The following is a 12,406-nucleotide window of genomic DNA, read 5'->3' as shown; positions in this document are numbered from 1 at the left end:
GATCTAGTTAAGACTAAAATAGACTAGATTAAGATGTAGAATTTCAATTTCTAAACTTAAAGTGTAAAAAAAAAGTGTAGATTTTCATTTCCAAACGTTTTGATCAATATTGCAATGTTTTAATATACTAAAACTAATCTACTTTTTTTTATTTAATTTAAATTTAAATTTACGGCAAATGAATCTTTGAAACATTATTACTTTTGACCATCAAAATTAAATCACTTCTTGAATATTATTTGCGAATATGCAGATCCGACAGGGATCCGACTTCGACGGGGGCCGCCTCTGAGTTTGTGTAACACAAACTCTCTTTGTAATCTTGTTTTTTTATTGATTTATATTTTGTTACGGACAATGAATAATTGTGAAAAGTTTGAACTTGATACGACAATGGGAAGTGGAAGAAATAATGTCTAAAGAAAAATTTTACCAGACAGACAGACTGACAGAGTGAGTTGATAAAAGCTTTGCAAAAATAAAAAAAAATAAGAAAACAGTTACTTGCATGCCCTGAAAAAATATTATCCTGTTTTACTACATAAAAGAAAATATATTTGATGCCCGCTGCTTTCTAATAGGCAATCCTTATATCCTTATCAGTATAATACTGTGTGAACTAGAGGAAAAAAATGAATTATAACATAGACTCATCGTTCAAAGTAAGTTGTCTGTACAATTGTAAGAGTTAAACAGGACATCCCACAGCCACTAAACAGCCATTAAACCCACCACACAACCATTGCTGAACCTGTCAACCATCACACAACCATTGCTGAACCTGTCAACCATCACACAACCATTGCTGAACCTGTCAACCCTAACACAACCATTGCTGAACCTGTCAACCATCACACAACCATTGCTGAACCTGTCAACCATCACACAACCATTGCTGAACCTGTCAACCATCACACAACCATTGCTGAACCTGTCAACCATCACACAACCATTTCTGAACCTGTCAACCATCACACAACCATTGCTGAACCTGTCAACCCTCACACAACCATTGCTGAACCTGTCAACCCTCACACAACCATTGCTGAACCTGTCAACCCTCACACAACCCTTGCTGAACCTGTCAACCATCACACAACCATTGCTGAACCTGTCAACCATCACACAACCATTGCTGAACCTGTCAACCCTCACACAACCATTACATAATGGCTGCAAAGATCATAACGTGGTGAACCACTTTTTTTCATACAAAACTCGTAGAGAATTTTGACATTTCAAACATGAAGATTGTAGGATTTTGATTACAAAGCAAAGATGGCAGTAACAACATAAACATCTTGAGAAAGGAAAAAGATTGTGTCAATCAATTATTCATTGAGTCAATCATTAATGTCCTGACTTATTCTGAACATATTGACAATAGGAAAAGTCCAAAACAACTTGAAGTCTGAACTTAAATAGAAAACCTTTCAAAGAAATGCAATTAGGGACGTGTGCTAATGTTGGAGGGTGTCAAAAGTGGCCAGCTTTTTTGTTTCCTTTGAAAGACAAACTTAGTGCCTTGGAGTCGAAATTTACTAGGACAATGAAGTTGAAAAATAACTCTTTCTGGCAACAAATGGACGTGCTTAATTCCTTCCTCTTGTTCCCCTCCACCTGGCACTCAAAGGACCCAAATGACGTCATCAGATTTTGGCGAATCGGCTTGCTGAAAATAGAAAATGAACTTTTACAATCCATTTTGGCTTCCGTTCGAGAGTGCGACTGTCTGGACGTATGGACGTCCGACTTGAACTGAGAAAGAGGACTGAGAAAGGGGGATGGGGGGGGAGCCTGGGTGTCAGTGAGCCGAGGGGCGATAATTGCACCGGGTGCTTGTTTTAGAGGCGTGGGTTTATTTTTTAATCGAATCACCAGAGACGTTTCCATGTTCTGTCTCTGAATGATAAAGTTAATTTGTCACAAGTTGCTGTCTCTTGGTCAGAATATTTTAGTAAAAAAAAAGTTAAAAAAATTCTCTAACATTTCTTTTCTAACATTTTTTTGTCTGCTTATAGCTGAATGATAGTTTAGGGTTGTATAGAGATAGCTGTTGTGATAAGGTTGTTATCTAGCTCCAGATAGTCTAGTCTTACTTGGAGGCGTGCGTATATGCACAAGCTAATTTCAGAAGTTCAGAATCCTTTTCTAAAATAAAATTAAAACTTATCCACAGATATCTATAGACTTTTCCTATTCGTATAGTAATATTCAAAGCACAATTTTAAATAAATATATTATAGGATTTTTAAATGTTATTTATCAACTCATTCGAATCAACTTACTGTCGCCATTTAGCGCACTCAAGACGTGTCCCCTATTTTTCAGCTTTTTAGCGGCCCCCGAAAGGGGAAAAGACGCTATTAGTTTTGTGCGAAATGTCTGTCCGTCTGTCCGTCCGTCCCGTTTAGATCTCGTAAAGTAGAAAAGATATTGAAAATCTGACATCACAATATTTTAGACCATTCAAAGTTCTGATGCAACGGCTACTTTTTTTTTTCTGAAAGCGAAACATCTAATTTTTAAAATCAGTTATGCAAGCAGTTTTTTAAAGAGATAAAGCTAATTAGTATGCATTATAAGTTAGACCTAATTTAAAATAAATAATAATTTTATAAACCTCATTTTTCTGAACATTTTTTATTGCGGAAATTTTTTTTTTTTTTTTTTTTTTTTTTTTTTGAGGATTCGAATAAGAGATTGAGCCATTTCAAAACAATTAGATCAATTATAAGACATCTGTTAGGCCAGGGGAGGCGCGGTGGCTGAGCGGTAAAGCGCTTGGCTTCCGAACCGGGGATCCCGGGTTCGAATTCTGGTGAAGACTGGGATTTTCAACTTTGGAATCCTTGGGAGCCTCTGAGTCCACTCAGCTCTAATGGGTACCTGACATTAGTTGGGGAAAAGTATAGGCGGTTGGTCGTTGTGCTGGCTACATGACACCCTCGCTAACCGTAGGCCACAAAAACAGATGAACTTTACCTATTGACCACAAGGTCTAAAAGGGGAACTAGTTAGGCCAGGTTCACATCTAACTTTACATTCACTTACACCTATCCTTTGATCTGCGAGACCGTTGGGGCACTACACAAGATCTGTTAACCTTCTTTCTCCATTCTTATCTCTCATTTGTCTTTGATATAATTTCATTTGGATGTTCTTTCTGAAAAGATTGAAACCTGCCTGGGTGGACCTCTTCGGGGGCCGATTTTGAGTTTTGTTCTAATCCCTGTCAATACAGATAAAAAGAAAGTATATACAAATATTATACCTAAAAACAGTATAATCTTGATTGATGCATTTACAGGATAAGTAAAGTACCCATTTCAGACCTTGCTATCTAAAGGGCAGATGTAGAAAATGTTACCTGTTTCTATGGCCGAAAGTTAACTAGAGTGTCATGTGGCCAGTACAATGACCAACCGCCTCTACTTTCCACAACTATTATCAGGTACCCATTCGAGATGGATCGTCCTGAAAATCCAGATATTGAAAACCCCAAAAGTGTTCCCCAGTGTTGAACCCGAGACCTCTCAATTCGGAAGCCAAGCGCTATACAACTCAGGAACCATGTGTGGGAAGCGTGGTCGAGGGTTGATTACTCATGAACGTGGCTTGGCAAGGCTACCTATGAAGATGGCTCGAGGTTCGACACCCGACTCGAGCAGAGTTGTATTTACTGAGCGCCTGAAATCAGAACGGAAAAACTTTCTCCCAGATACCCTTCCCCCCACTGGGTCCACAAATGAGATTGGACCATAGCACTCTGAGCATGCTATAAGCATGAAATTAGCGCTACATAAAAGCTATAATTATTATTATTATCATTATTATTATACATGCTATTACAACATTCAAACCATTGTGTATAGCCTTGAAAACAATCATTCTTTGTGGTCATTCGTTGAATTGAATAGACGTTAATGTCAATTTTGGCCATGAATAGAAAAAATGACTAATACTAAAGTAGATTTCGATTGATTGACTATGAAGTTTTACTCAGACCCACAAGCGAATTCCCTGGATTGGATCATGTCCATTGAATCAAGCCAAATTGGAGAATGGGAACCACATAGTTACACAAGAAGAGGTTGAATTTGAAGCTTTCACAAACAGAAATTAAAATAATGTAAGTCATGTAAAAGGTTTCTTGTCGAGGATTTTAAACGCAAAAGACGGACATGAAATCTTACAAAACGGATTGAAGATTTCACAACCATCGATGGAATGTGGGGACGGCCTGAGATGTCTGTTATCTAGCATAGGACTACTATCAGGCACAAGGTCTTTGGGCTGTTGTCTAGTATAAGACTCCTCTCAAACTCGAGGTCTTTGGAATATTGTCTAGCATGACACCTATCAGACACGAGGTCTTTGGGCTGTTGTCTAGTATAAGACTCCTATCAGACACGAGGTCTTTGGGCTGTTGTCTAGTATAAGACTCCTATCAGACACGAGGTCTTTGGGCTGTTGTCTAGTATGACTCCTGTCAGACACGAGGTCTTTGGTCTTTTGTTTAGTATAAGACTCCTATCAGACACGACGTCTTTGGGCGGCTGTTGTCTAGTATAGGACTCCTATAAGACTCGAGGTCTTTGGGCTGTTGTTTAGTATAAGACTCCTATCAGACACGACTTCTTTGGGCGGCTGTTGTCTAGTATAGGACTACTATAGGACTCGAGGTCTTTGGGCTGTTGTCTAGTATATGTAAGACTCCTATCAGACACGTCTTTGGGCTGTTGTCTCTTTTCTGACAGTCCTTTAAGGCTGGTTTTGAAGGGTCACTAAGTGCAGGATTTCTATCCAATGCTTTTAAAAGAGAGGCTTTGGATTTCTCATGCTTTCACAGAAAAGAAGTTTGAAGACTTAAAAGTAAAGTAGCAATTCTACATAAAACACAGAACCACCCTCTTGAAATACAAAAATAAAAACTAATAATATACTCAGAAAGACAAAAGATAAAGGTACATTCCTAGTTTCATATGCTAGGACAAATTTGTAGAAATACTCCTTCTTCCCTAGTGTTATTTGAACATGGAATGGGTTGCCTGAGCTAGCCAGGAAAACCAATAATTTGGCAGAATTTAAGTCATTGATTCCAATGCATCTCTTCTTTTTTTAAAGTAACGTTTGTATTTTATGAGATAAGATAAGAAACTATAATATGATCTACGCTCAGGAAGTTTTGGAGTGGACAAATATCTCCCAGAATACCAAAAGCTATTGATAGAAGGCGCCAGGACAGTGTGTAAATAGCTTGTACATTACATTATTGGAACACGTGACATAACATTATATCACAAAGTATTGAAGTAAGTTTTTGTTTTTTTAAAGAAGGGAAATCCACTATATTAAGTAAAACATTGCACACACACACGCACACACACATTGTACACTTCTTAAGCAAACACATAGGTGTTATATTTCTTTTCTTTTTTACCAGTGCTTTAGCTTTGTTTAGTCATATGAAGACAGCTCAGAAAGGAAACTTGATACTAATGGTATTTGAAAACGGATTCTGCTACTTGCTGTAACCATAGCAACTGTCCTAATAAGGTACATAGATGACTTCTGCTGTGCCCCGCCCCTGTTCCATAACATCTATTGCTTAGAGTGAAATGTATGATGATAGATTCTAAATGGAACCATTTCAAGACCACTAACTCTTGTATATTGCTCAAATCTTGTCTACCATCAAATGTAAAGGTTTGTTAAATTGTGGGGCATAATCAGCTTGGCTTCAAATCTTGACATAGACTATTATAATTTAAAGGTTTGACTCGAGTCACGGAAATCTCCTCTCATATACACACCCTCCCACCAAAGGTCTACAGAGGGGCAACACTGAGCATGCTATAGGATCATGGCAGCACACAAGAATGTAACTGAACACGTTATCCAATCAACGTGTAAGCTTAGCAGACGTGAACGTTAAACAACAAAACTTGTTTCAAAGTTATCACAGCAATTCTCCCTCTCCCCCCCCTTTTTTTTTAAGAACAGTGATCTATTCTATATTTGTGTACAGAAGTATAAATAATAAAATTATTGAGAAATATTTTGATAATCATTTAAATGGACCTCATTCACCAATCGTAAACAAACAACATTTAGCCACGTGATAATATTGATAAAACAATGAAAAAACGTATCACGTGACAGCCTTTATGGATTACGTAATTTTTGTAGATCGATTTAATTTCCTGCTCTTGACACATTCTTATGAGATCTAGATCTAAAACAAAAGTGAGGTGCGGGTGATGTAATTTAAAAAAAAAAATATTTGTGTCTTGATACAAGAGACGACGTCACGTGACCCCCCCCCCCCCAACCATCTTTAATTTCTATGGTGAGAGCATAATGGTAGAGTAAGTATGAAATTAGGGGCCTCTAGAAAGTTTGTGTAAGATACAAATTTGAAGACAATTCTTTGATATGAGATGCAATGTTCTGCGCTAGTTATTTCCCTTTGCGGAAAAGGAAGTACGTATTTATTGTTCGTTAATCTAAGATGGTTGTGTGTGTATCTGTATGTGTATGTGTGTGTATGTGTATGTGTGTGTGTGTATAGATTGACCTTGCACTTGGGAATTTATTTTTATATATTGGAATTCAATTAAAAGGGGCAGTCCATATTAATCATCTATTATTTCTGTCTAAAGAATGATGGTAGGGAGAAGAAGAGTAGCCTATAAAAAAATTGTACCTCGCCTGATTAAGCTGTCTTGTTTTTTTTTGTTTGTTTTCATTTATCTGAGAACCACTGTAATATGGAGTCTCGACTCCTGTCCAGTGTGTAAATATGCTTCATATAATTATGTACAGAAGGGTTATAGATTTTCATGTCATATGTCTATATCGTATATCTGAGTGTGGGTGAGCTGATGTAATATTTATAAAGGTCAGTATCTGGACTAGCTCTGGCCTCATAATATTTCAGCGTACAGCCTCTTGCCTGAGTTTTGTTTAATCTTTGTTTAAACAGAAGTTGTTTTTTTTTATGTGTTTGCGTGTTTTGTGTTAACAGTGGGTAGAGTTCCACTAGATCTAGAACTCTCTTTGACAAGGGCTTTAAAGGTTTGTCGCTGGCAGTGAGGCTACATTCAATTAACCAGAGACCACGTTATGAAGTTGAGAGTCCTAAGTCCTAAACAAGGACACTTTAAAAAAAAGAGTTGAAGTTAAAGATGAGAACATCGTAGCAGAATGGTGACTCTATTTGTAAACCAAGTACACTAAAGTTGTACCAAAAAAAAAAGTCTATCGTTGACAATAAAGAGACAAATCTTCCAGATTTTTAATTTCCTCTAAATAGAAACTGGCATTGCCCTTTTTTCTCTGTTGGAGATGTGCAGACTAAAAGTTATTCACAGCAATCTGTTATTTTGTTAAGAAATGTGATTTGTAATTTGTTTCCACGGGTCTGAATCATAACAAGGTTGTGAATGTGTATAGTATTTCAAGAGTTGCGTGTTGCGTACCTAAACCTTACATCGGATACACCAAGAGGATGGCTTTTATGGATTGGCCTCAATTGGAAACACTTCTTTAACTTTGAATTAGATATAAAGCATATTGCTAAGTGAGAATAATTGCCTATCTAATTATGAACATTTCAATGACAAATAGACCAAGAGGATCATGTCTTCACAGAAACATCAACCGATTCGATTTGTTTGTCTAATGATTCTATTTCCCAGCGAGACCAAATTTGCGTAAGAATTTCCATTGCATAAGGAAAACTGTTATCAATTTTCATCCTAAGATTTACATTACAATGGCCGTCGCTTGCTTTGGAGTTGGGGAAACAGAAGGTTTGGATAACTGTATAGCATTAGGATTTTGTTTTCTTATTTAAATTGTTGTAGTACATAAGAGTTATGTCCCTATTTTTTTGTTAAAATAAAACCTGTGGTAGTCTTGTGGTTATTGAGTTGATTACACAAAATATACTAATACAAATTTGTGTCTAACATAATATTTTTGGTTGTTAAGATTTGACATGTCTGGGATATATGCATTGTGGCTAGTGTCGCAGGCATCACTAGGGTCGGTGTCACCCGGTGCGGTTGGTTGAAATGTTTTTTTTTTTAACCTGATAATGTTAAGTTTCTGTAAAAATCTGCTAGTTTGGCAACCAATGCAATGCGAGACATTGGAAACATCCATAGAAGTTTTATTTCTAGACGTCCCTCAGCAGCAATGGCCGAGTCACAAACTGAGATTGGATCCCCAATACAGAAATTCATTGCCGAACGAACACTCGGTCCGCTATCAAAGATCTAACTAAACGTTGAATAAGATTCACTGGACTTTTTCTAAAGAGCCTAAAAAGACCGACATGACATGAAGACTGACATGACATGAAGACCGACATGACAAGAAGACTGACATGACAAGAAGACCGACATGACACGCAGACCGACATGACATGAAGACTGACATGACAAGAAGACTGACATGACATGAAGACTGACATGACATGAAGACTGACATGACAAGAAGACTGACATGACATGAAGACTGACATGACAAGAAGACTGACATGACATGAAGACTGACATGACATGAAGACTGACATGACATGAAGACCGACATGACATGAAGACCGACATGACACGCAGACCGACATGACATGAAGACTGACATGACATGAAGACCGACATGACATGAAGACCGACATGACACGCAGACCGACATGACATGAAGACTGACATGACAAGAAGACTGACATGACATGAAGACTGACATGACATGAAGACTGACATGACAAGAAGATTGACATGACATGAAGACTGACATGACAAGAAGACTGACATGACATGAAGACTGACATGACATGAAGACTGACATGACATGAAGACCGACATGACACGAAGACCGACATGACATGAAGACTGACATGACATGAAGACTGACATGACATGAAGACCGACATGACATGAAGACCGACATGACACGAAGACCGACATGACATGAAGACCGACATTAAAAACACGGACACAACCCTAACCCAGGTCCATCATGGCAGTTGATGTGTCGAGGTAAACATTGGAATATGCAGAAACAAATAGTCCAAATAAATAAAACGTTTACCTTGGTAAATATTAAGAAACAATCAGTAGAGCTAAATGTTTAGATTGGTAAATAGAAAGAAACAGTCGAGCTAAATGTTTAGATTGGTAAATAGAAAGAAACAATCAGTCGAGCTAAATGTTTAGATTGGTAAATAGAAAGAAACAGTCGAGCTAAATGTTTAGATTGGTAAATAGAAAGAAAAAATCGAGCTAAATGTTTAGATTGGTAAATAGAAAGAAACAGTCGAGCTAAATGTTTAGATTGGTAAATAGAAAGAAACAGTCGAGCTAAATGTTTAGATTGGTAAATAGAAAGAAACAGTCGAGCTAAATGTTTAGATTGGTAAATAGAAAGAAACAATCGAGCTAAATGTTTAGATTGGTAAATAGAAAGAAACAGTCGAGCTAAATGTTTAGATTGGTAAATAGAAAGAAACAATCGAGCTAAATGTTTAGATTGGTAAATAGAAAGAAACAGTCAAGCTAAATGTTTAAATTGGTAAATAGAAAGAAACAATCGAGCTAAATGTTTAGATTGGTAAATACAAAGAAACAGTCGAGCTAAATGTTTAGATTGGTAAATAGAAAGAAACAGTCGAGCTAAATGTTTAGATTGGTAAATAGAAAGAAACAGTCGAGCTAAATGTTTAAATTGGTAAATAGAAAGAAACAGTCGAGCTAAATGTTTAGATTGGTAAATAGAAAGAAACAGTCGAGCTAAATGTTTAAATTGGTAAATAGAAAGAAACAGTCGAGCTAAATGTTTAGATTGGTAAATAGAAAGAAACAGTCGAGCTAAATGTTTAGATTGGTAAATAGAAGAAACAGTCGAGCTAAATGTTTAGATTGGTAAATAGAAAGAAACAGTCGAGCTAAATGTTTAGATTGGTAAATAGAAGAAACAGTCGAGCTAAATGTTTAGATTGGTAAATAGAAAGAAACAGTCGAGCTAAATGTTTAAATTGGTAAATAGAAAGAAACAATCGAGCTAAATGTTTAGATTGGTAAATAGAAAGAAACAGTCGAGCTAAATGTTTAGATTGGTAAATAGAAAGAAACAGTCGAGCTAAATGTTTAGATTGGTAAATAGAAAGAAACAGTCGAGCTAAATGTTTAGATTGGTAAATAGAAGAAACAGTCGAGCTAAATGTTTAAATTGGTAAATAGAAAGAAACAGTCGAGCTAAATGTTTAGATTGGTAAATAGAAGAAACAATCGAGCTAAATGTTTAGATTGGTAAATAGAAAGAAACAGTCGAGCTAAATGTTAACAAACAAAAAAACTTACTATGTGGCTCGAAGGTGGATGGGAACCTCATTCGCTTGAGAAATTTCGGAGTTTTAAACCTGCAGTGCCAGACTCCTACAAAATGGTCGTGGTTGTCGTCTGAGAAGGCGTCGCTGGTTCTAGAGCCCATAGGCAGGAAGGAGCCCAGTCGAATGTTTCTTGGAGCTTGAGGCTCATCAGTGCCGGATATAGCTGGGGAACGAGAAGGACGAAATGTATAGACATACAAAGAGACAGAGAGAGAGAGAGAGAGAATAAGAAACAAAATAGAGAGAGAGAGAGAAGGAGAGAGTGAGACAGTGAGATGCAGAAAAAATGCAGAGAAAGAGAGAGACAGAGAAAGTGAGAGACAGAGAAAGAGATAGAGATAGAAAGAGAGAGAGAGTAGGAGAGAGAAAGAGAGAGATAGAGACAGAGAAATATTTTAAGAATTAAGAAATGTAGAGAAAGAAACATGAACAATGATTTTACTTGTGAATTGATTTTAGAAAATTAAAGATACATAGATTTAAAGACACAACAAAAACAAGAAGAAAGAATTAAGAGAGAAGAAAATATCTTACAAAATTCTTGCAATTTTTAGGAAAATCTAACAAAAAACGGAATTAATTATTTTTCATCATCATTTAATAAGATCCCAAGGGAAGCAATACGACGGAAGTTCAGCCTCTTATTTCAAGAAACTAAATTAACGGACATAAATTATGATCTACGTAACAATAAGTTTGTAGGCCTCCTTGAGCCCTCACAGAATAGTGTTTTCCACTGCTGAATTTCTTGGAGGAAGTCTCTCGGGAAACTCGCCTGTTTTAATGCGGATGTTCGTGGCAAGAACACGAACGACAATTCCTCGCTGGCAACATTTACAACTGATTAAGGTTCTTGTTCTTTATGTCTACCTCGGGACTCTAGTTTATATGAGCTTTATCCTTTCACTGTTGGAAGGCGAACAAATAGATTTCCATAGCAGTAAAGAAATGAAACTATCGAGGAACTCTGGCTGGGTGTCTGGGTAGATTTAAAGATTTGTTAAACAACGGAAACTCGCTATTGTGGAGGATGTCAGAAGGCTTAGAAAAAAGCAGTATGTCTAATACCTGTGAATTATTTGTCATTGCTCCAGTGTGAATGTGTCAGAAGATCGTTGCAAATTGCAATACTAGTGAAATATCTAACAAAATTTGCTACAGAGGATGTTTTGCTGACTACTACAATTGTATTTTTATACTACTGTTGTTGTTTTTTTTTTGTTGATTTTATATACACACACACAAAGGTTATAAACTAGAACAACATAAAATATTCATTGGAGTTTTCTTTTATGTAGATAAATTGTACAGTGTCTTCACCACTAACGCTTTTAGACCTAATGAGATAGATGCAAGATGAAATAGCGAACATTGGGCGGAGGAATGTCGGGGGAGGGGGGGAATGACAAAATTTGTGACCCACTTGTACGTCATGATTTTAGTTATATACCCCCCCCCTTTATTTTTTTAACTTTTTGTTTCTCTCTAACATGAGACTATACTAAACTAAACATTTAGATATACACGCTAATACCTCTAAGAAAACATTTAGATATACACGCTAATACCTCTAAGAAAACATTTAGACATACACGCTAATACCTCTAAGAAACATTTAGATATACACGCTAATACCTCTAGGAAAAATTTAGATATACACGCTAATACCTCTAAGAAACATTTAGATATACACGCTAATACCTCTAAGAAACATTTAGATATACACGCTAATACCTTTAAGAAACATTTAGATATACACGCTAATACCTTTAAGAAACATTTAGATATACACGCTAATACCTCTAAGAAACATTTAGATACACACGCTAATACCTCTAAGAAACATTTAGATACACACGCTAATACCTCTAAGAAACATTTAGATACACACGCTAATACCTCTAAGAAACATTTAGATACACACGCTAATACCTCTAAGAAACATTTAGATACACACGCTAATACCTCTAAGAAACCTCAAAATCAATCTTGAGTGTGTGTGTGCTGTGT

At 36.6% G+C, this 12,406-nt stretch overlaps 1 protein-coding gene across 3 annotated transcripts in view; it reads right to left on the bottom strand.

Annotated features, from left to right (window-relative positions):
* Window positions 1–12,406, bottom strand: part of LOC106052312 (cyclic nucleotide-gated cation channel beta-1-like) — a 205,236-nt gene that overhangs the window by 27,929 nt on the left and 164,901 nt on the right. For all 3 annotated transcript variants that reach the window (XM_056034769.1, XM_056034768.1, XM_056034767.1), the window contains one exon: window positions 10,368–10,559. In XM_056034769.1, coding sequence (XP_055890744.1) covers window positions 10,368–10,559 — 192 coding nt within the window. The remainder of the gene's footprint in view (window positions 1–10,367; window positions 10,560–12,406) is intronic.

Source organism: Biomphalaria glabrata, chromosome 7, assembly GCF_947242115.1.
Source record: "Biomphalaria glabrata chromosome 7, xgBioGlab47.1, whole genome shotgun sequence".
In the NCBI taxonomy this organism is placed as follows: Eukaryota; Metazoa; Mollusca; class Gastropoda; family Planorbidae; genus Biomphalaria; species Biomphalaria glabrata.
The sequence above is the reverse complement of the archived record's forward strand: the minus strand, read 5'-3'. Positions and strand labels throughout refer to the sequence as shown.